A 20,373-nucleotide genomic window follows, 5' to 3' on the forward strand; every position below is an offset into this window, starting at 1 on the left:
CTGGGCATGTCCTATATTTTAATGAAAGGAATAAGATTCCGATAATTGGCCATCAACACAAATCCACACATCAAAGAATCTGTAATAGTGAAAACATAATAAGATCAAAATAATAGGCATTTCAAATACTCATAAATGTATAAATTTTCTCACGACGCTGCAATTTGATGACAAAAATTTTGATCATTTATAGATAATAACTGTATATAAAACAGTAATCTGTGTTAAATAGCCATTAAATAGGTGGGTACATAACTATCAACTCATTCCAATATCTAAAATCTGCCGCTTTAATACTACAATAATTACCTATTATTGCATTGTAGGTAAGTGTCGTAATCGTAACCGATCAAAATAATTGTACTAAAACTAAAATACTTATATCGACAATTATTCTTAAATTCCAAATACTTTTGCAACGAACACGTAGTTAGGTCAGATACTCTAATTTTAACACTGTCAAACATTTAACTCCAATTAAATCATACTCCTTACTCACCCATTTATATGACTACTTAACTTTAACTATTTTTCCGTTTGCAAAATGTAGGTACTACCTTCATCAAAATAAACCAAACTGAATTCAATACTTTTACAATTGAATGTTGTAAAGTTTACTTGGTCCTTGATGATAAAATTGAATAACACTATCACTCACGTATTATAAAACTACCTTTTTTTTCTTGATAATTTAAAAAATCACGACAAAGCAACAATATAATGAAACTCTTAAGCTTCTTACGGCGAAACAAACTGCATTCGAAACACATAAATCACTCAAGATTCATATCAAGTAGGTACTTACTAATGAAATAAAGACAACTTACGTTTTTAATCTACCGACCGAATCTAAAAATCCTAATGTGGGTTAGTGGTACGTTAACACTTCTGAAATATTATAAATATATCCCATTGCTCTAATTATAAAATGGAAGTGCCTCTTTACTTTGCTCAACCCGTTACCATCAATATGTCGTCTCTTTGACTTCCCCAATCCAAGTGAACGAGCCTGTCCAACATTTACCGTGTCCCCACCACTTGCTAAAACTACCGTGTTGCCAACAGCATAACGTTATTTTCCCAACCACCCCTGTATCAATCGGGGCAACATAACAATGTTGTCACAGTCCAATTATTATTCAACTGCTATATTAAATGTGAACATATATAAATCATGACATATTATAGGACATTATTACACAAATTGACTAAGTCCCACAGTAAGCTCAATAAGGCTTGTGTTGAGGGTACTTAGACAATGATATATATAATATATAAATATTAATAAATACTTAAATACATAGAAAACACCCATGACTCAGGAACAAATATCCATGCTCATCACACGAATAAATGCCCTTACCAGGATTTGAACCCGGGACCATCGGCTTCGTAGGCAGGGTCACTACCCACTAGGCCAAACCGGTCGTCATCTATACTTTGTATCTTTAAGTATTTAAATAATAGTAAACAAACAATTTCTAAATTTTCGGGTACATAGTTGTAACATTTATTGGTTAAGCAACCAAATACAAAACCACCTGGATCTGTCCTGAACGACATGTCTTTAATAAAAAAAATAAAAAAAACACAAGGCTTATTGAGCTTACTGTGGGACTTAGTCAAATTGTGTAATAATGTCCTATAATATTAATTTAATTTAATTTTATTTATTTTTATTATTATTTTAATACAAAACCGCCTGGATCTGTCACTGAACGACCTGACTTTAACCTACATTATTTGTAATGTTTCCATCAACCCTCAACTGGCTTAAGGAGCCATTTGAGGGTAGATTTTATTTAAATACCTAAAGATACAGAGTATAGTGCAGCAAACTGAGGGAATGATTTTATCTTAGCTCTTTGTGTCGTTTTTGAGTTATTGGAATTTCGACCTTATTTCAATTAATCAAATTTGAAATTTAAATGACACAATCGGTCGGGAGTCGACGGCCTGCCACTCCAAGGGCACGATCAATAATTAATAATAAAAAATAATAATTCAGCCTATATACGTCCCACTGCTGGGCACAGGCCTCCAATGCGGATTGGGGACTTCACATACACCTTTGAATTTCTTCGCAGATGAGTGCAGGTTTCCTCACGATGTATTCCTTCACCGAAAAGCTAGTGGTAAATATCAAATGACATTTCGTACATAAGTTCCGAAAAACTCATTGGTACGAGCCAGGATTTGAACCCACGACCTCCGGATTGAGAGTCGGACGTCATATCCACACGGCCACCACCGCCGAAAAAAAATTACGATTAATTGCTTCTCTAAATTGAATGTTACAGTTTGGTGGGCGGCACTCGTATCGGCGCTCGAGGCTTCGGTTTCTTCGGCGTACAAGTGGACCTGACCGAGGAGGGGGTCGAGCATATTGACGACATCGTGGCTTTGGTGTTCCAGGTACTAAAGAGAATTGAGAAGACCAAGAGTGCTCACTCCATACAACGGTTTTGTTACCAAAAATACTATTATTTCCGTAGTCTACATCTAGCGTCAAGTAGTGTAACTCTTAGTACTGCTACTCGACAATAGATGTAGACTACGAAAAGAATAGTATTTTTGGTAACAAAACCGTTGTATGGAGTGAGTACACTTGGTCTTCTCAATTCTCTTTGTAGGTACGATCTATGCAATGTGTTCGTACACGTATAGTGGAGCCGTTAACCAAGTATAGTACGATGAATTTTATCGACAAATCACCCATTCCTATGTTATTTCTCAACCATTTTAAAAATGCACCCCTTCCAAGTTGTATGTCGCCAAACATGGCTGCACTTGGTTAATGTACCAGTATTTGTCCATTTACCTGTCGCATGTTTAAAGAAAAATATCATTCGATAGCTTATGAATTAGGGCATAAGCATATGTACATTTCAAGCATAAATGTCACAGAGAATTTTCCACAATTAGTCGAGAATTAATACCAAAACGAAAAATTGTCGTCAAAAAAAAATTTTTTTTTCCATTTTATCTTTTTTTCGAAAACGAGGTCGTTGACCTATATTTTTCTAATTGGTTAATGATAGTACAGGATATTAGCTACGAATTCTTTTTGGTAATTTTTTGGTCAATTTTTCTTTTTTGTATTAATTATTGAGTAACTGGAAAATTCTCTGCAACATTTATTTAAAATGTATGCCCTAATTCATAAACTATTTTATTGAGAGTGTTGAAATATACGTTATTGTGGCATAAACAGCCGTATTTTTTTTACGTTCACATAAGTTAGATATTTTCGCAGCTTCAGTCCCTTGAAGCTAGTAGACCTGAGTATATTATCGTTTTAATTTCAACTCGATTCCTCCACGTTCCCGAGATAAAAGGACAGACAGACGGACAAAAAAGTGATCCTACAAGAGTTCCGTTTTTTCCTTCTGAGGTACGGTACCCTAAAATTTTATAACTATTCCATGTGTATATCTCATCTCATATTTTTCTGTCAACAGTACATAGCTATGCTCCGAGAGACGAAGCCCCAGCGTTGGGTGTGGGAAGAGCAACGAGACCTCATGGCGATGGAGTTCCGCTTTAAAGACGCACAGGAACCCAGGTCTTTGGTCACTTCTCATGTTGGACTTTTACACGTAAGTATCTTAGATAATGGTTTTACTTATTTATTAACAATAGTTGTATATGGTATATTATCATAGTTCTCAAAAGCTGTATACTTATTGCTACTGTGCTGTAATGAATGCTTATAGAGTGGTTGACTGTTTAGTCGAATAAAGTTGCTCAGTCAAAACGATTAGTCAATCATGTTTGCTGTTGCTTGCTGTATGTACTGTTTATTTATTTTTTCCGACAATAATAACTTTTTTTTTAATAGACCTTGTCGTGAGGGTATAAGGTTTATTATTGATTAACTGTGTTATCGATAAAGTCCTCAAAGACACAGGAACCCAAATCTTTGGTCACTTCACATGTTGGCCTTTTACACGTAAGTATCTTAGAAAATAGACCTTGTCGTGAGGGAATAAGGTTTAATATTAACTGTGTTATCAATAAAGTCCTCAAATAATAAATAAATAAAATAATTTGCGCAAAGACGCACAGGAACCCAGGTCTTTGGTCACTTCTCATGTTGGACTTTTACACGTAAGTATCTTAGAAAATAGACCTTGTCTTGAAGGAATAAGGTTAAATATTTATTAACCGTGTTATCGGTAAAGTCCTCAAAGACGCACAGGAACCCATGTCTTTGGTCACTTATCATGTTGGGCTTTCATATTGGGCTTATCACGTAACTATCTTAGAAAATAGACCTTGTCGTGAGGGAATAAGGTTTAATATTTATTAACTGTGTTATCGATGAAGTCCTAAAATACGCACAGGAACCCAAAACTTTGGTCACTTCTCATGTTGGGCTTTTACATGTAATTAATATAATCAAGCGTCGCCAGCTATTGGGGGGGGGGGGGGGGGGGGGGGGGTGGGGGGGTCAGTTCATGTGACCGATGGCTAAGGGGAGTCTAGTCCCTTCCTTTCTAAATTCCATTTCTAAACCTGCACAAAGATCGAAAATTAGCACTAAAAAATCACACTTTCTTGTCAGACGCGACACTTGTGACATCTAGTACTTGCGCGTTGGCTGCGGTTTTCTATAAGGTATCTATGCTTTAGTTAACATTATTATTTGTTCCAGGAATTCCCCATGGAAGACGTCCTCAGTGCGTATTATCTTCTGACAGAATGGAAACCGGAACTGGTAGACGAGTTGTTGGCTATGTTGACGGCAGAGAACGTGCGCGTTGGAATCGTCGCTAAGTGAGTGAAATACTTCAGTAACCAATGTTCTAATAGAGATAAACCATTTTTAGGGTTCCGTACCTCGAAAGGAAAAAACGGGAACCTTATAGGATCACTCTGTTGTCCGTCCTTCTGTCAACATAGGCCAAGTCTTTAAACGCCAAGAACCCCTAATGTCGTCGTTGCAAGTCGTGCCCACAGCGCCAAGGACAACTATATGTGTTATGGCGGACGCTGTCAAAGTAACCTTCGCACATTCAAGTAAGGTTTACATTAGCTCGCTTGCGCCCGGGAGCTTGGCGTTTAAGAGCCCATCGTATTCAAAAGGTACTTAAATACAAAATACAGTACGTAGCGGGCCCATTTTTTAAATATCTATCGTTAAATTGAAACAATCACAATTATTTTCCAGTGGCGCTAGTGAGCACGTTGATGGGCACTTAAGTGATGTTTATGACATAAGCGTTCAAAAGGTTAAAAGGAAAATAATCGTAAGAAATATTTGATGATTGTTAATGTTATTTTGTCAGGGTGTTCGCGGACAAATGCACACAGGTCGAGCCGTGGTACGGCACCAAGTATCTGCAGGAGGACATTGACCCTAAGAAAATCAAGGTAAGCTTTTCAGACCCTATGTCGGGCATTTTTTTACCCTTGGACCGTCACGCTTATCTTGCGCGGCGCGTTGTGAACCTTGTCGGAATGCACGAAGGTTGATATTGGGTTGTAGCCTCGCGTTGACGTGTTTGGTGGTCTGAGGGTCAAACAAGGGATAAGTTCGCCTTTGTACAATAGTATATTACTGCAGAGGCCGTGAAGTAAGGGATTGCAGGACGAGATTGCGGTAGACGTAGTAGTCGTTTAATAAAGCGAGTCTCGCAATCCCTGTTCCGGCCAAGGATTGTATAGAGCTTTTCTCAAACAATGTGTAGAAAATATTGTAATTAAAATAACTACCAAGTAATCAAGTAAATAAGTTTATTAGGAAAATACATAGAAAAAAAGGGTTTGAGAAAATGTAAATTGCCGCCTTTTATATTTTTTAAACTTGACATTTGAAAAAGCTATTCGAGCACCATGTTTAACCGCTTATAAATATAGATTTTTTTTTTTAATACCACAAGTATGCTTACAAAGAGAGTGGTCGTTGGCTGTATGTAATATTTCCTTTGTCAGTCTAATCTTAGTGAGCAAATTTAAAAAGTTAGAGCAGCGGACAATAATGTACGTTTCATACTAACTCCCTACATTACTTCTTAGCCTAGGTCAAGTTAATGTAAGGAGCCATAAATGAACAACTTCATGTCTTCATTTCGTGACATTAACGCATACATTTCGGAGTATATTTGAGAAAATGATGTTTATTTCATGTTTTATGTTTATTTTTGTATAATAAAGTGTTTTACTACTACTACCAACAAACAATCGCATTAAAAATCATTGTCTGACCCTTAGCTACGTATTTGTATGATTTGATGTACATAATACATATTTTATTTTTATCAAATTACTATAAAAAAAAGTAGCTACTGTATGTAATTGCATGATTTCTTTAGTAATCTAAATTGTATTTTTTGTTAATTAATGCATGTTAATTATAAGATGTAATGTTTTGAAAAGATGTGTCCCGCCGAGTTTCTTGCCGGTCCATATTGGGATACCTTCCTCCAATTGAGGGGGGATTTAAATCTTCTCGGGTCAGAGGTGTAGGGTTAGAGCCGGTGTAGCTTTATTTGACGTTCATAATCGCATTGTAATATGCCTACTTGATGAATAAACATCTTCATCTTATCATTAGAGAGCTACGAATATTAATTGAGATTCCTACGCGTAATTTTACCTCAAAAGGGCTGGATCGTTGAAACAAATAGCCAATATTAACCCTATGAAGCGCAAAAATATACAAAGGAGTTTAAGTCTGCTCAACGCCCAAGTGTCCTAATAATTTTGGTTTGGAAATAACTAAAATGTTAAAAAACCCCTACGCTATATCTATATACATAGGTTGTCTGGAAGAGATTGCTGTTGCCTCTACATTTAATGTTATGTTTTTTCTTTTCTTTTGTATCTTTTTACTGATGTGTGCCAATAAAGAGTATTCTAATATCTATCTATCTATATGAAAACGCCTTACATCATTTGGAAACGAGCTGATACTCTTCAAACTGTGGGAGCGATTTCTATCAAATAGAGTTAAGAATCACCGCAAGGATTCTCTGCTCGCTTTTACGTAAAAAAAACCGCATCCAAATCGGTCCATCCGTTGGAGAGCTACGATGCCACACATTTCAGACACACAGACATTGGCGTCAAATATATAACACCCCTATTTTTGCGTCGGGGGTTAAAAATACAAAAACAGGTTCAAAAGTTATGTTGTAAACAACATAACTTTTCTCCAATATGCTTGGAAATGTTGACCTTAATGTCGCAAATATAGTACGGGGAGTTATTCATTATGGTCAAACTGAAATTAAAAAAAAAAATCAAACCATTATTGTCGTGTTTTAGCGGACAAGAAGTTTAGTTTAGTTTAGTTTATTTATTTATCTCTCAATACAATGTTCAAAGTTAATGTAAAAGGATACATAAGCAATTACTTATCGTATAGTGATCGTCGGATACAATGTGAAATTTAATATTATTACAATACAATATAATGTTATAGAGGTAGTTATATACAATGGTATATAAATCTATCATATAATATTTGCCATAACGAAATGTCAAAAATAATTAATAGGAATAAAGAAAAAAACTGAAATTTTATCATGATACTACAGAGTACCTATCAATGAATAACTAAAATATGATTTATTACTGTATACTAAGAAAAACGCAAACAGCCAATTAATATAGTTGCGGGTTGCGTCTACACGACCCGAAGCTATAGGATCTTCGAGCAACACCGGGAAGGGAGACGGCATTCATACTATTTCCCCTCTGCCGAAGCATAGGTACAACTGTACCTATGGCGGTGCATGTTGTGTCTCGTCCGTACACAAAAGAAGATCGAGGTTTGCAACACTTATGTCTCTGACGTTTGTCATTTTCTATGTATTTGTGCCGTCTTTAAACATTTAATTTTGTATGTAGTGAGTGAGAAGTGCGACTGTGTGCACGTTTCCCCCCGCAGAAAATGGCAGAATGATTTGGTAAGATATCGCTTGGGCTCCTCCCTTCCGACGAGTCGGAAGCCGGTGTTGCTCGAAGTATAGGATAGAGTGAAATAGTAAGATAAACGACCTTACATGTCTCATTCTTACAAGACCGTCGTGTATGATCGTGCGAATACTGCTTAATAAAATCAAAGACTATATATGTAAAATCGAAGCTCATCCACGTAATGCCCTTTCCCGGCCTCTGCAAAAATGTACTATTTTTATACTAATTTCTGGTATTCAGGAGTGGAACTCGATGAAACCAATCCCCGCCCTGCACCTGCCGCCCCCGAACGAGTTTATTCCCGCGCGATTAGAACTGGAGAAAGAAAAGGACCCCACCTGCGATGCTGTGGCGCCCTCTATGGTCAGGGTAAGTATTACTAAAGTATAGTAAAAAAATTTTAAGGTTGCAATAGCGGTCATTGACTTGACCCCTAACCCGAAATCGTAATTTTCTAGCGATAAATCATCTATCTATACAAAACTGTCGCAAAAAATTCATCGCTTGTGTATCATAATACAGGGTAGGATGGAGCCAAGAGCTCATTAGGTGCGTACGGGTGTCATTGCAAGTGTTAATTTAATGATAATATGTCATTTTTACATCCAAAAATAAATCTTAAATACGTTTAAGTCTGTTTGTTTATTTCTACATGGAGATGAAGTAATTTTTAATAATAAAAACATCAACTGAGCACTAACACCGCCGGCAGTACCCGCTAACTACTCAGCTATCCGCGGCCGGCGATACCACAGCCTTACATTTTTTGAGTGTCGAGAGTCAGGGGTGGGGCACACTCGGTCCGGTTATATTTATTTTACTTTTCCAGTATCGTCTGGCGACAAGGCAATTTAAACCTTTTATCTAAACCTACCTAATGTTATTTCAAAGACAACGTGGAGCCAATAACCAGATAATGGAAAATAACATTTTGAACTAGACACAAAAATATGAATAACAATATATGCATTTAGAAAGCGGGCCGGCCCTGCATCTACAGGGATTATCTTTTACTACTTAGTACAAACGTACAATGTAGCATTGACAAGTTATTGTAATTAGTAAGTTCATGCACAAGTAATAAACTCGAAACTTCTTTGACAAAAACAAGTAGTTACTTTATCTGCGCTATCTTGTTTACGTCTTATCTTCCCATTAGACGTGGTGTTTTTGAAAACTTCCCCGACAGGTAAACCAAAATGCAATTAGAACCATTCGATAATTGTTCGTGGTACGTGGTGGTGTATACGCTTTTAGTTGTGATACTTATTTATATATTGAAGACTACCAGCTTATTTTTCTCTGTCTGTATCGGTATAGGTACTTCGGAACCTAACTAGTGGGTGCTAGTGGTCCTTGGAGTATGTCTCACTTTTTTGTCTAGTCGTGAAAGTGTTAACCAATAAATGTTATAACTGCCTATACCTACACGGAAATGTAAAAATTGTTTGTTTACTTTTATTTGAATACCTAAACATATAGAGTATGGTTACGTTTTACTTTCTTATGTTCGATAGCTAAACAATAAAAATATAAATATTTTTCAAATACTTACCTTAATTCCTTTTTCTGTTCTATGAAAGAGTACTAATAAAATCACAACTCTATTATTTTAGGTTTGCGATTTCTGCTCCCTGTACTATGAAACACAAGGGATGACATTTTTGCGACAGTTTTGTATAGATAGATTATTTAACGCTAGAAAATTACGATTTCGGGTTAGGGGTCAAGTCAATGACCGCTATTGCAACCTTAAAAAAATTTTACTATAGTAGTCAGGGTAAGTAGTAAGTATTATGTGCTATGCAGTTTGGCAGATAAGTAACAATAACGAATGTGACTTCTCTTTTTTATAATAAATAAATTAAAAAGTCTTAACAAAAATACCCCATCGAAATTAGAAGCACCGTATAATTGACCGAGCGTTAGCGAAGGTCTCTGCTTCTAAAAAATGATTTCGTATATCCGGATGTTCTCCTCGGCTGGTAGCATTGAGAACAGCCGAATCTCGTGAAATTTCGTGAGTAGGTTCGGTAGTTAGATGGATTTTTCTGTCGTTTCGTTTTTTGGAAAATGTTCAAAGTGATGGAGTTTGGCATAAAGTAGACCATTATGAGGTTTTTGTGATAAGGACTAAACGAGTTTTTTTACTTTTTATTTTTGTTGAGCTGGCGAACCGCCGGCTTCGCTATTTTGGAAGTTATACAAAAATATCCATATAATTGTCAAACCTCAAAAAATTACCCGAAAACCGGTTGAGAAATTCGATCTGCATTTTGCCCAAGTTGAAACTGAGGGCTTACCGCGAACCACGTTCGACGAGTTGCCTCCCTGTCACACTTACGTACGAATTAAAAAGTGCGACAGAGAGGTAACACGTCGAACGTGGTTCGCGGTAGGCCCTCAGAGCTCGGAGACGCTTCGCGTTCGCTCGGTCAACAAATCCTTATTACATTGTTTTTTTTCCAGGACTCTCCGCTGATGAGATTATGGTTCAAACAGGACAATGAATTCCGGCTGCCCAAGGCATTCCTAACTTTTGATTTAGTAAGGTACGGAATATTTCATATTACTACGTAAAGAATTCCGACTGCCTGTTTGTCAGTGGAAGATAACAAATCATGTTGTCCCTCACTATCGCATGACACGTTCTCTTTCTCACTCCGAAGACTGTTCCTTAATTACAGTTCGGAACGTGCGCATGGAAATTAAGTAATACACCACTGTCTACAATGTCTATTCTAAATAATCATGCGACTGACTTCAAAGAAAAGCCTACTCAGGCTTTTTTGCTTATACAGCGCAGTGCGCTAGCCCTAAATGACATTTTCTCTGTTGGCAACATAATAATAAAAAAAATTGTGAACTACAAAGAAAAATACGTGTAACAAACGAAGAAATGACATTAGTGAGTACATTGTATTTTTTCGTTTGTTTTCAGCCCGCTCGCCTACCAAGACCCCACCAACTGTAATCTGACTTCTCTATGGGTGCTAGTGTTCCGTGACAGCCTACAACAGTTCGCTTATTCTGCGGAGCTGGCTGGTCTACGCTGGAGCATAGGAAACGCCAAGTATGGCGTCAGCGTGAGTGCATTTTATCCAACGGTGACAAACGAACCCTACCAGGACTGTAAACTTATCGTCCAACGGTGACAAACGAAACATACCAGGACTGTGAACTATCACCCAACGCCGACAAACGAAACCTACCAGGACTGTGAACTATCACCCAACGGTGACAAAAGAAACCTACCAGGCTGTGAACTTATACCCAACGGTGACAAACGAAACCTACCAGGGCTGTTAACTTTCGCCCCACGGTGACAAACGAAACCTACCAGGACTGTTAAGTTATCGCCCAACGGTGACAAGCGTATAGTCCGCTGCACTCGAGAACTGTGTTAAACCTTACCTCCCTTTTGGTTCTGGTGTTCCGTGACAGCATACAGCAGTTCTCTTATTCACCAGAGCTAAAGAGAGCATTGAGAAAGCAACAATGACAAGCCTTTTTCATTGGACCTTCTAGGATTGATCAAACTTTTATAGTTCGTGTCATCCACGATGACGCGCAGATTTGTCCAATAAAACCTTTAATAATATGACAATACGAGTCAAGGCAAGCGTCGTTGTGAATGCCATGATCTATAGCGTCCAAAAATGACAAACGTAGTCCGCTAGGAACCTAATTGAAATCTGACGTCCTTGTAGTGTTAGCGTACAATCAGCGTCAAATAAATAGCTACGGCTACAGTGCCAATATTCTTATTTCTATGGTAATAAAGACGTGTTACGATATTGTATGTGGCCACTTTGGCTGCCACTATCTATTTCATGCTGACAGCCTGCAACAGTTCCCTTACTCAGCGGAGCTAGGCGGTCTACGCTGGCTTCAGCATAAGTGTTCCACTCTCAGCAATAATAGCATAGCACATTACACACACATTAGCTACATTTGCAGCTTGTCTGTTTTATATTAACCTGTTATGTGCAATAAAGTGGTATACATACATACGTACAATAGCAATCCACTTTCATGCGAATCAACTGTCCCGAATCCCACTTTCCAGTGACATCTATATCTCATGTAACACCTCTGGAGTTGCATGCGTCCATAGGCTACGCTACGGAAATTGCTTACTATCAGGCGGGCCGTATGCTTGTTTGAAAAAAATATCCATGAACATTCACTTTCCCCCATTCTCTAGTATCCCATGTCCAGTAACATCCACTTTCCTTTCACGTCCACAGAAATTCACTTCAAAAACTGCCAAGCTAGTCATTATAGAAGTAAGTGTCCTTACTTTTATAACTAGAGTAAAATGTAGCTTTATGTCGTCAGTAAAAATCGAATCGTAGGGATGTTAATTATCAATCTGTTTGCGCGATAAAATTAGTTTACTCATATACAAAGTCTAAGAGGAACCTGAAGGTGTGTTACCACGCCTTCCATAGAATCCTCAGATGTTCCAAAACCAATATTGTCTTTAAATAAGTCGTCAATAGGGTACTTTATTATATAGCATAACATTATTAAAAAACGGCAAAGTACCATAATATTTTTTCTTGTTAGTTGCATTTAAAAAGGTAAACCTTATTCTACTAAGGCCCCTAATTAGAACGTTCCATAAACCAACAAACGAAATTCATCCTAATTTACTATATAACAGGGTTCAAATAAAAAATAGTTTTTTTTTTATAGTTAGCCTTAAGAGGTTATTAATCTTTTGCCCGCAGATAACAGTAGACGGCTACGACGACAAGCAGCACGTGTTGCTGGAGAAGATCATAGACAACATCGTCAACTTCAAGGTGGACCCGCAACGGTTCGCCATAATGAAGGAGAACCATATTCGCGGCATTAAGAATTTCGAAGCTGAACAACCTTATCAGGCAAGTATATAAGATAATTCCTTCGGGGGCGGTTGCGCCAAACCGTTTGTCACAGTTAAAGCGATCGCTACTTTTTCATAGTTCTCTTTTGAGCGATGTTAATCAGTCTGTCAAGTGTGGCTGGTGCAACCCGCCCTTAGTATCATAACAGTCATGGCTACGGCAAGCAACCGGTGTTGCTGGAGAAGATCATAGACAACATCGTCAACTTCAAGGTGGACCCGCAACGGTTCGCCATCATGAAGGAAAACTACATTCGCGGCATTAAGAGTTTTGAAGCTGAACAACCTTATCAGGCAAGTATATAAGATAATTCCTTCGGGGGCGGTTGCGCCAAACCGTTTGTCACCGTTAAAGCGTTCGCTACTTTTCATAGTTCTCTGTTGAGCGATGTTGATTAGTCTGTCAAGTGTGGCTGGTGTAACCTGCCCTTAGTATCATAACAGTACATCTCTAAGACAAGCAACGGGTGTTGCTGGAGAAGATCATAGACAACATTTCAACTTCAAGGTGGACCCGCAACGGTTTGCCATCATGAGGGAGAACCATATTCGCGGCATTAAGAATTTTGAAGCTAAACAACCTTATCAGGCAAGTATATAAGATAATTCCTTCGGGGGCGGTTGCGCCAAACCGTTTGTCACCGTTAAAGCGTTCGCTACTTTTTGATAGTTCTCTGTTGAGCGATGTTGATTAGTCTGTCAAGTGTGGCTGGTGCAACCCGCCCTTAGTATCATAACAGTCATGGCTACGACAAGCAGCACGTGTTACTGGAGAAGATCATAGACAACATCGTCAACTTCAAGGTTCGCAATTACGAAGGAGAACCACATTCGCGGCATTAAGAATTTCGAAGCTGAACAACCTTATCAGGCAAGTATATAAGAAAATTCCTTCGGGGGCGGTTGCGCCAAACCGTTTGTCACCGTTAAAGCGTCCGCTACTTTTTCATAGTTCTCTGTTGAGCGATGTTAATCAGTCTGTCAAGTGTGGCTGGTGCAACCCGCCCTTAGTATCATAACAGTCATGGCTACGACAAGCAACAGGTGTTACTGGAGAAGATCATAGACAACATCGTCAACTTCAAGGTTCGCAATTACGAAGGAGAACCATATTCGCGGCATTAAGAATTTTGAAGCTGAACAACCTTATCAGACAAGTATATAAGATAATTCCTTCGGGGCCGGTTGCGCCAAACCGTTTGTCACCGTTAAAGCGTAATTGTTAGTTTTTTGTTTGGGAATTTTTCATAGTTCTCGGATGATCACTATGATCAGTCTGTTTACTTATATCTTTATAAGAATCATAAGACTGTCCGTAGTAGCAAAGTGTGTAAATATGTTTGTTTTTAATCCCCATTTTTAGGGTTCCGTAGCCAAATGGCAAAAAACGGAACCCTTATAGATTCGTCATGTCCGTCTGTCTGTCCGATTATGTCACACTTTTTTAACTTGTCTGAAATATTTATTCACCACACCAATTGGCAAAGGCCCTCTTGATTGTTCAAAAACGAATGAGAAAGATGCATTTAAATTATATTTGATTTTTATTTGGGATAAGTTCGCCTTTGTTGTATTTAATTTACTCTGTAACTGTGTTTTTCGTGTTTTTATTTCTATGTACAATAAAGTATATACATACATACATACATACATTTTAGATACATGTGGGGTACAAAGTAATAAGATGCAAATTTTGAGTTTTTTTCCTTATGTTAGCTGGTAGAATTGACTTTATAATGATGATTTGGAATGATATATTTTATACTACGTTCATTTGGATTTAATTTGGTTTGCTTATTTGGTATTTCATGGTTAGTATTTTCCTCGCGTTGGTGTGGTGAAAATTTTTGTGTTTCACTCGGAGGCAAAGTTTGTTTAACACTCGCAACGCTCAAGATTGTACTTCTCGAACCACTCGCTATGCTCGTGATTCAATTTTGGAACGAGCAGTTAAACAATAACTTTGTCCCCTTATAAAACAAATAACTATTGATAATACATCTTTATTTTTAGCACGCAGTGTACCAGCAAGCTCTTTGTTTATCTGACCTGGTATGGACTCGGTGTCAACTTCTGGAGGCGGCTGATCGTGAGTACCTTTTTCCACATTGTTAACTGATCATTTGTCCATTTTATTGCAAATACATAAGGTCAGAGCAAGATGATTAGGTGAAAAGACTTCATTTTTTGGAGTCTGACCGCCGAAGTAGATATGCGATATGCGGTTAAGTACTGAAGCGGTGAATATTTAGGTCATACTGAATAACTTTCACCATAGAAAACATTATGTATAGGGACCGTGCGCGTTGGAGGGTCTGCCATCTTGTGGCCTGAATCGGAACCATAAACATGTACATTTACACGTCACGTGTTGTCTTGTGCATAGTAGGTTCTGCCATCTTGTGGGCTACATCGGAACAATAAACATCACATTTACGCCTCGCTTCAAAAATCTGACGGCTCCTGTGCTGCCTCCTACATTTTATGCTCCGTATAATATGGCATATTTTGTGACAGCTGAATTGTCAAACTTAAACATTTGACGACCGGAACTATCGTATAATCATTTCTAATATATATTATAGGGACCGTGCGCGTTGGAGGGTCTGCCATCTTGTGGCCTGGATCGGAAACATAAACATGTACATTGACTTTACACCAAAGCAAGTGCTGCCATCTACCGTTGTATATGTTTTCTTGTGCAGTAGGTTCTGCCATCTTGTGGGCTATATTGGAAGCATAAGCATCACATTTACATCTCGCGCCAAAAGTCTCACGTCTCATGTGCTGCCCTCTATAGTTTATGCACGCTCTCGTTGCGCATTATGTTAAGATGTCAAAATTCGAAGCACGAATTTGTCTCAAACTAAACCATTTTTATAAAAAGAAATTCATTGTTTTGACGGTTCGATTTGCTTTCATGTATGTATGTTTGTCTGTATGCAGGTTTAACGCCGGAGATGCTGGACGACTTCGCAGCTCGCTTCATCAGGAAGGTCCACATCGAGGGTCTCATGTTCGGCAACCTCACTAGAGAGAAGGCGCTTCGGATCGCAGACATGGTTGAGGGGAAGTAAGTTCATAAAGCCCTTTACAAGCCCTTAACAAACATTCCTTTCCCTTCCTACGCATCCTCGCCTATCTCCGGTGAAAACGCAGCCTTACATCTCGTATAGACTCCCCACCAGGATAACTTTGCACGGACTTGGTATTGACAGTAAAAAAAAAACATTGTCAGGCAATTAAGGCCTATAATGTATACATATACCACAAAAAAGTGTCATACTAGAGGTACAGGGACCGTGCGCGTTGGATGGTTCCGATTCAGGCCACAAGATGGCAGACCCATCTTGTGGCCTGAATCGGAACCATAAACATGCACATTTACACGTCACGTGTTTTCTTGCGCATTGTAGGTTCTGCCATCTTGTGGGCTACATCGGAACAATAAACGTCACATTTACGCCTCGCGCCAAAAATCTGACGGCTCCTGTGCTGCCTCCTACAGTTCATGCACGCTCCCTATTAGATATGATAACTTATTGGTCCGACTCCAGGTATCGGTACAAGATGTCATGCAATGACAGCGTGGTTTACAAAATTAATGTTTTCCCGGCCTGATTTCAACAACATATAGTTATTGCTTCTGGGCATTATCCGCAAATCGACATGCATTGTGCCTATTTTGCGTGAAATCGAGGTAGCGCTACTCTAACCACCCCAGCTCCTCCACGAAGCCTAGCAAGGCTTTCAGGTTGCTAACTGCCTCTCTGTGTGCACGGAGTCCCTAGGTATTTGTTCCTGTATACTTCTACCTGTTTGCAGTCTAGGAGAATGTGTTTAGTTGTTTCCTCTTCTTCCATGCACGCTCTGCACACACACATATATATATATATATATATTATATATATATATATATAACTGTAAAATTTATCAAAAAAGTTTCAAGGTATTGAGCTTATTAACGCTGTTATAAGTGTTATATGAGCAAAAGCATTAAATAAAACCTGTTTTCCGTTATTTCCAGAATACCAAAAGACGCATCACCTCTTCTAGCGCAACAACTTCTATTATACAGAGAAGTGGAGATAGAAAAAGGTATGCTTGAATTGATGAAATTACAGGCCAACATATTTTTTTATGTATTACAAATCTCTTGCGGGAGACATCGCTAGGCGCTCCCCTACGGTGGATATGAAGGATATGTTGAAAAATCTCGTTAGCTCAGTTGGTAGAACGATGGGCTGGTATCTCGGAGTCGCGAGTTCGAATCGCGCCTGAGAAGATGAATTCTTAAATTTTAGAAGCTTTTATGGCTGTTTCATTGGTATATGACTCGGTTGACATTAAGCGTGCGGGACTCCCTGCAGGCGGTATAACGAAGTGATACTCATAATGGCATGCTTTAAATCTCCCGCACCCCGCACGCGGGCCCTATCGACCAATGCACCTGAGCCATTATTTAACTTACCCTGTTACATATGTTATTTTGTTAGTGTGGGCCAAATCTTGGAAGCTAAATTTGACCCACTACCCGATTTCCAATTGAGCTAAAATTTTGCATAGACGTGTAAATCGGATGATAATACAATATTATGATGACATGGAGCTGATCTGATGATGGAGACAGGTAGCCAAGGGAACTCTGTGATGAAACAACACAACATTTTTTTTATGATTCACCCGAAAATTAACAAACAAAGATATCGTTTTCCTTAACAGGAGCACATTACCTTCGCGAGAAAGAGAACGCTGTACACAAATCATCTTGCGCCTCTCTCTACTACGCGTGTGGCGTGCGAGCGACTCGACCAAATGTCACGCTGGAGTTGCTCGCACAGACCCTGTCCGAGCCTTGCTTTAATATACTACGGACTAAGGTAATGTATACAATGTAATAGAAAGAGATCGCAGTACACAAATCATCTTGCGCCTCTCTCTACTACGCGTGTGGCGTGCGAGCGACTCGACCAAATGTCACGCTGGAGTTGCTCGCACAGACCCTGTCCGAGCCTTGCTTCAATGTACTACGGACTAAGGTAATGTATACACTATGAGAGAAAGAGAACGCAGTACACAAATCATCTTGCGCCTCTCTCTACTACGCGTGCCGCGTGCGAGCGACTCGACCAAATCTCGTGTCCAATATATCGTCGCCTAATACCCATAAAGCTTTCCTTTGTTTGGGGCTAGGTCTAACTGTGCAAGATTGTCCCCGAATATTTATTTACTTACATATTATCTTTATTTGTTCCTGTAAAACTGTTTTCCTCACAGGAGCAACTCGGTTACATCGTGTTCAGCGGCGTACGGCGCTCCAACGGAGTCCAAGGTCTCCGAGTCATCGTCCAGAGCGACCGACACCCTGCTTACTTGGAGCAGAGGATAGAGTCCTTCCTCAAGGAACATAAGGTAAAACCCTGGTATTTCAATATCGTAGATTTCCCTAAATTATTGAACACGGTCTTTAAGTTTCTAAAGATTTCTGCATGACTAAATAATTTTCCTGGTGAAAAAAATCTTTATTGGGCTGTAACTCCTAAACCGTCCGTCGTAGCGCAAAAATAATAAAAATTTTGTTCCCTGTTTAGTAACCCCACGCACCGAATAACCTTTCACAATAGGACATGAAACAATCGTCATCATCATAAATTTATTATTATTTAATTGCAAGTTCGAGAAAAGCACTATACCTATACATGCCTGGCCGTGAAAAGGGCTTGCCGGCCTGGCCTCGTATCACTGTCCGTCTATACCTACTCACCCGGCAAGCCCTTCTTTCCCGGGGTCTGCAGTAATGTACTATTTCCCAGGATTACTTAGAAGCTATGCCAGAGGAGGAATTCGTAAAGCACCGCTCGGCGCTCGCGGCGCAGCGACTCGAGCGCCCCAAGCGGATGTCTACCAAAGCCTCGCAAATATGGAGCGAAATCAGTGCACAGGTAATTACCGCGTATAGGGTTAAACCCTTCTCCAGGCTGCACCAAGGTTTCCCCGAAAAATCCAAATTTATTCAAAATTTGAATACAAGTTACACTGCTCGAAAGTGCAATCTAATTTGAACCTTAAATTGGTGTGCTAAAGTTGTGATTCAAAAGTCGAAATTAAAAGTTTAAAGTCTTGTGTATCCTGTTCACGGCACCCAATTGTAACGACTTTTCATCGTACGTTTTTTATCTTGGGTTTAAGCGTCACTTCTCCGAATACCGTTAGAATTGCTAGAATATTTTGTATTGTTGATAGTATGACATTTTTTATATTTACCTAGGACTAGGGAGACTCATGAACTCATGATATACGTCTTAGAATGTACAATCGGGTCTGATCAATATCCAAGATATGAGGATATGACAGATAATTCGTGTAGCAATTACTAGAGTAGCCCACACCGATAGTCCATTAAGAGCGCAGGGATCGCGAGATCAGCGCATATTTAGGTACTTTATCATAATACGGTTACTATACAAGAGACTATCTGAAGGAACCGAATACTTATCAGTATTTAAATACAAATTTGTAGTCTATGCGTGTGAGTTATATAGTAGTTTTATCGTTGTTATTGTATTTTTGGTTTCTATTGAAAAAAATATCCTCGATGATTGTTCCTTTTTATTTCTCTCTATCATTAATTTCTGTGTAAATATTACCACAAAACCTAAGCCTTTTTTAGGGTTCCGTAGCCAAATGGCATGAAACGGAACCCTTATAGTTTCGCCATGTCCGTCTGTCTGTCTGTCTGTCTGTCTGTCTGTCCGAGGCTTTGCTCCGTGGTCGTTAGTGCTATAAAGCTGAAATTTGGCATGGATATATAAATCAATAAAGCCGACAAAGTCGTACAATAAAATCTAAAAATTTAATTTTTTTTAGGGTACCTCCCCTACACGTAAAGTGGGGGTGAAATTTTTTTTTGGCTTCAACCCTAGAGTGTGGGATATCGTTGGAAAGGTCTTTCAAAACTAATACAGGTCTTCAACAAACATTTTTTGATAAAGTGAATATATTCGGAGATAATCGCACTGAAAGAAAAAAAAAATTCCCCCCCCCCCCCCCTCTAACTTTTGAACCATAGGTCAAAAAAATATGAAAAAAATCGTGGAAGTAGACCTTAAGAAAGACATTAAATGAAAACTATAGCGGACATGATCAGTTTAGCTGTTTTTGAGTTATCGCAAAAAGTTTTCCCTTCATAGTAAAAAGACTTACTTTAATTAGGTACTGATTATGCAAATTTGCCTATTTGTTTAACTCGGGTGAAAGGTACCGTTTCATCCCTTGGTTAACAATTTACTATACTTTAAGCTCCACTTTAGCTTATTGTGACGGAAGAGTAACTACGGAACCCTACACTGAGCGTGGCCCGACATGCTCTTGGCCGGTTATTTGTAAGTTTGTATTGTTTCTAGAAACGAAAACATCTGAACGCCTAAAGCGGTTTGTTGTGGATATCCTGGTCAAGACACCAAATTGTAACAACCACCATATACTTAACACATTCACTGCCAGACAAAAAACGTGATATAGTAACAAATGTTTTAGGTATACAGCTTAAAAGT

General features: G+C 38.8%; 1 protein-coding gene across 3 annotated transcripts in view; it reads left to right on the plus strand.

Moving 5' to 3' along the window:
* Positions 1-20,373, plus strand: part of LOC133531769 (insulin-degrading enzyme) — a 44,065-nt gene that overhangs the window by 20,114 nt on the left and 3,578 nt on the right. For 2 of the 3 annotated variants that reach the window (XR_009801594.1, XR_009801593.1), the window contains exons 10-23: positions 2,301-2,415; positions 3,462-3,599; positions 4,658-4,779; positions 5,292-5,376; positions 8,167-8,295; positions 10,396-10,478; positions 10,868-11,012; positions 12,663-12,818; positions 14,834-14,909; positions 15,767-15,893; positions 16,848-16,918; positions 17,543-17,859; positions 18,098-18,232; positions 18,634-18,647. Coding sequence is in view for 1 of the 3 variants with exons in the window: in XM_061870158.1 (XP_061726142.1) it covers positions 2,301-2,415; positions 3,462-3,599; positions 4,658-4,779; positions 5,292-5,376; positions 8,167-8,295; positions 10,396-10,478; positions 10,868-11,012; positions 12,663-12,818; positions 14,834-14,909; positions 15,767-15,893; positions 16,848-16,918; positions 17,543-17,700; positions 18,098-18,232; positions 18,634-18,762 (1,669 nt within the window). In the remaining 2 variants the exon portion in view is untranslated. Of the gene's footprint in view, positions 1-2,300; positions 2,416-3,461; positions 3,600-4,657; positions 4,780-5,291; positions 5,377-8,166; positions 8,296-10,395; positions 10,479-10,867; positions 11,013-12,662; positions 12,819-14,833; positions 14,910-15,766; positions 15,894-16,847; positions 16,919-17,542; positions 17,860-18,097; positions 18,233-18,633; positions 18,763-20,373 lie in introns of those variants that run through there. The other variant, XM_061870158.1, reaches the window with a different exon arrangement.

The sequence above is a fragment of the Cydia pomonella genome, chromosome 25, assembly GCF_033807575.1.
Source record: "Cydia pomonella isolate Wapato2018A chromosome 25, ilCydPomo1, whole genome shotgun sequence".
NCBI lineage: Eukaryota > Metazoa > Arthropoda > Insecta > Lepidoptera > Tortricidae > Cydia > Cydia pomonella.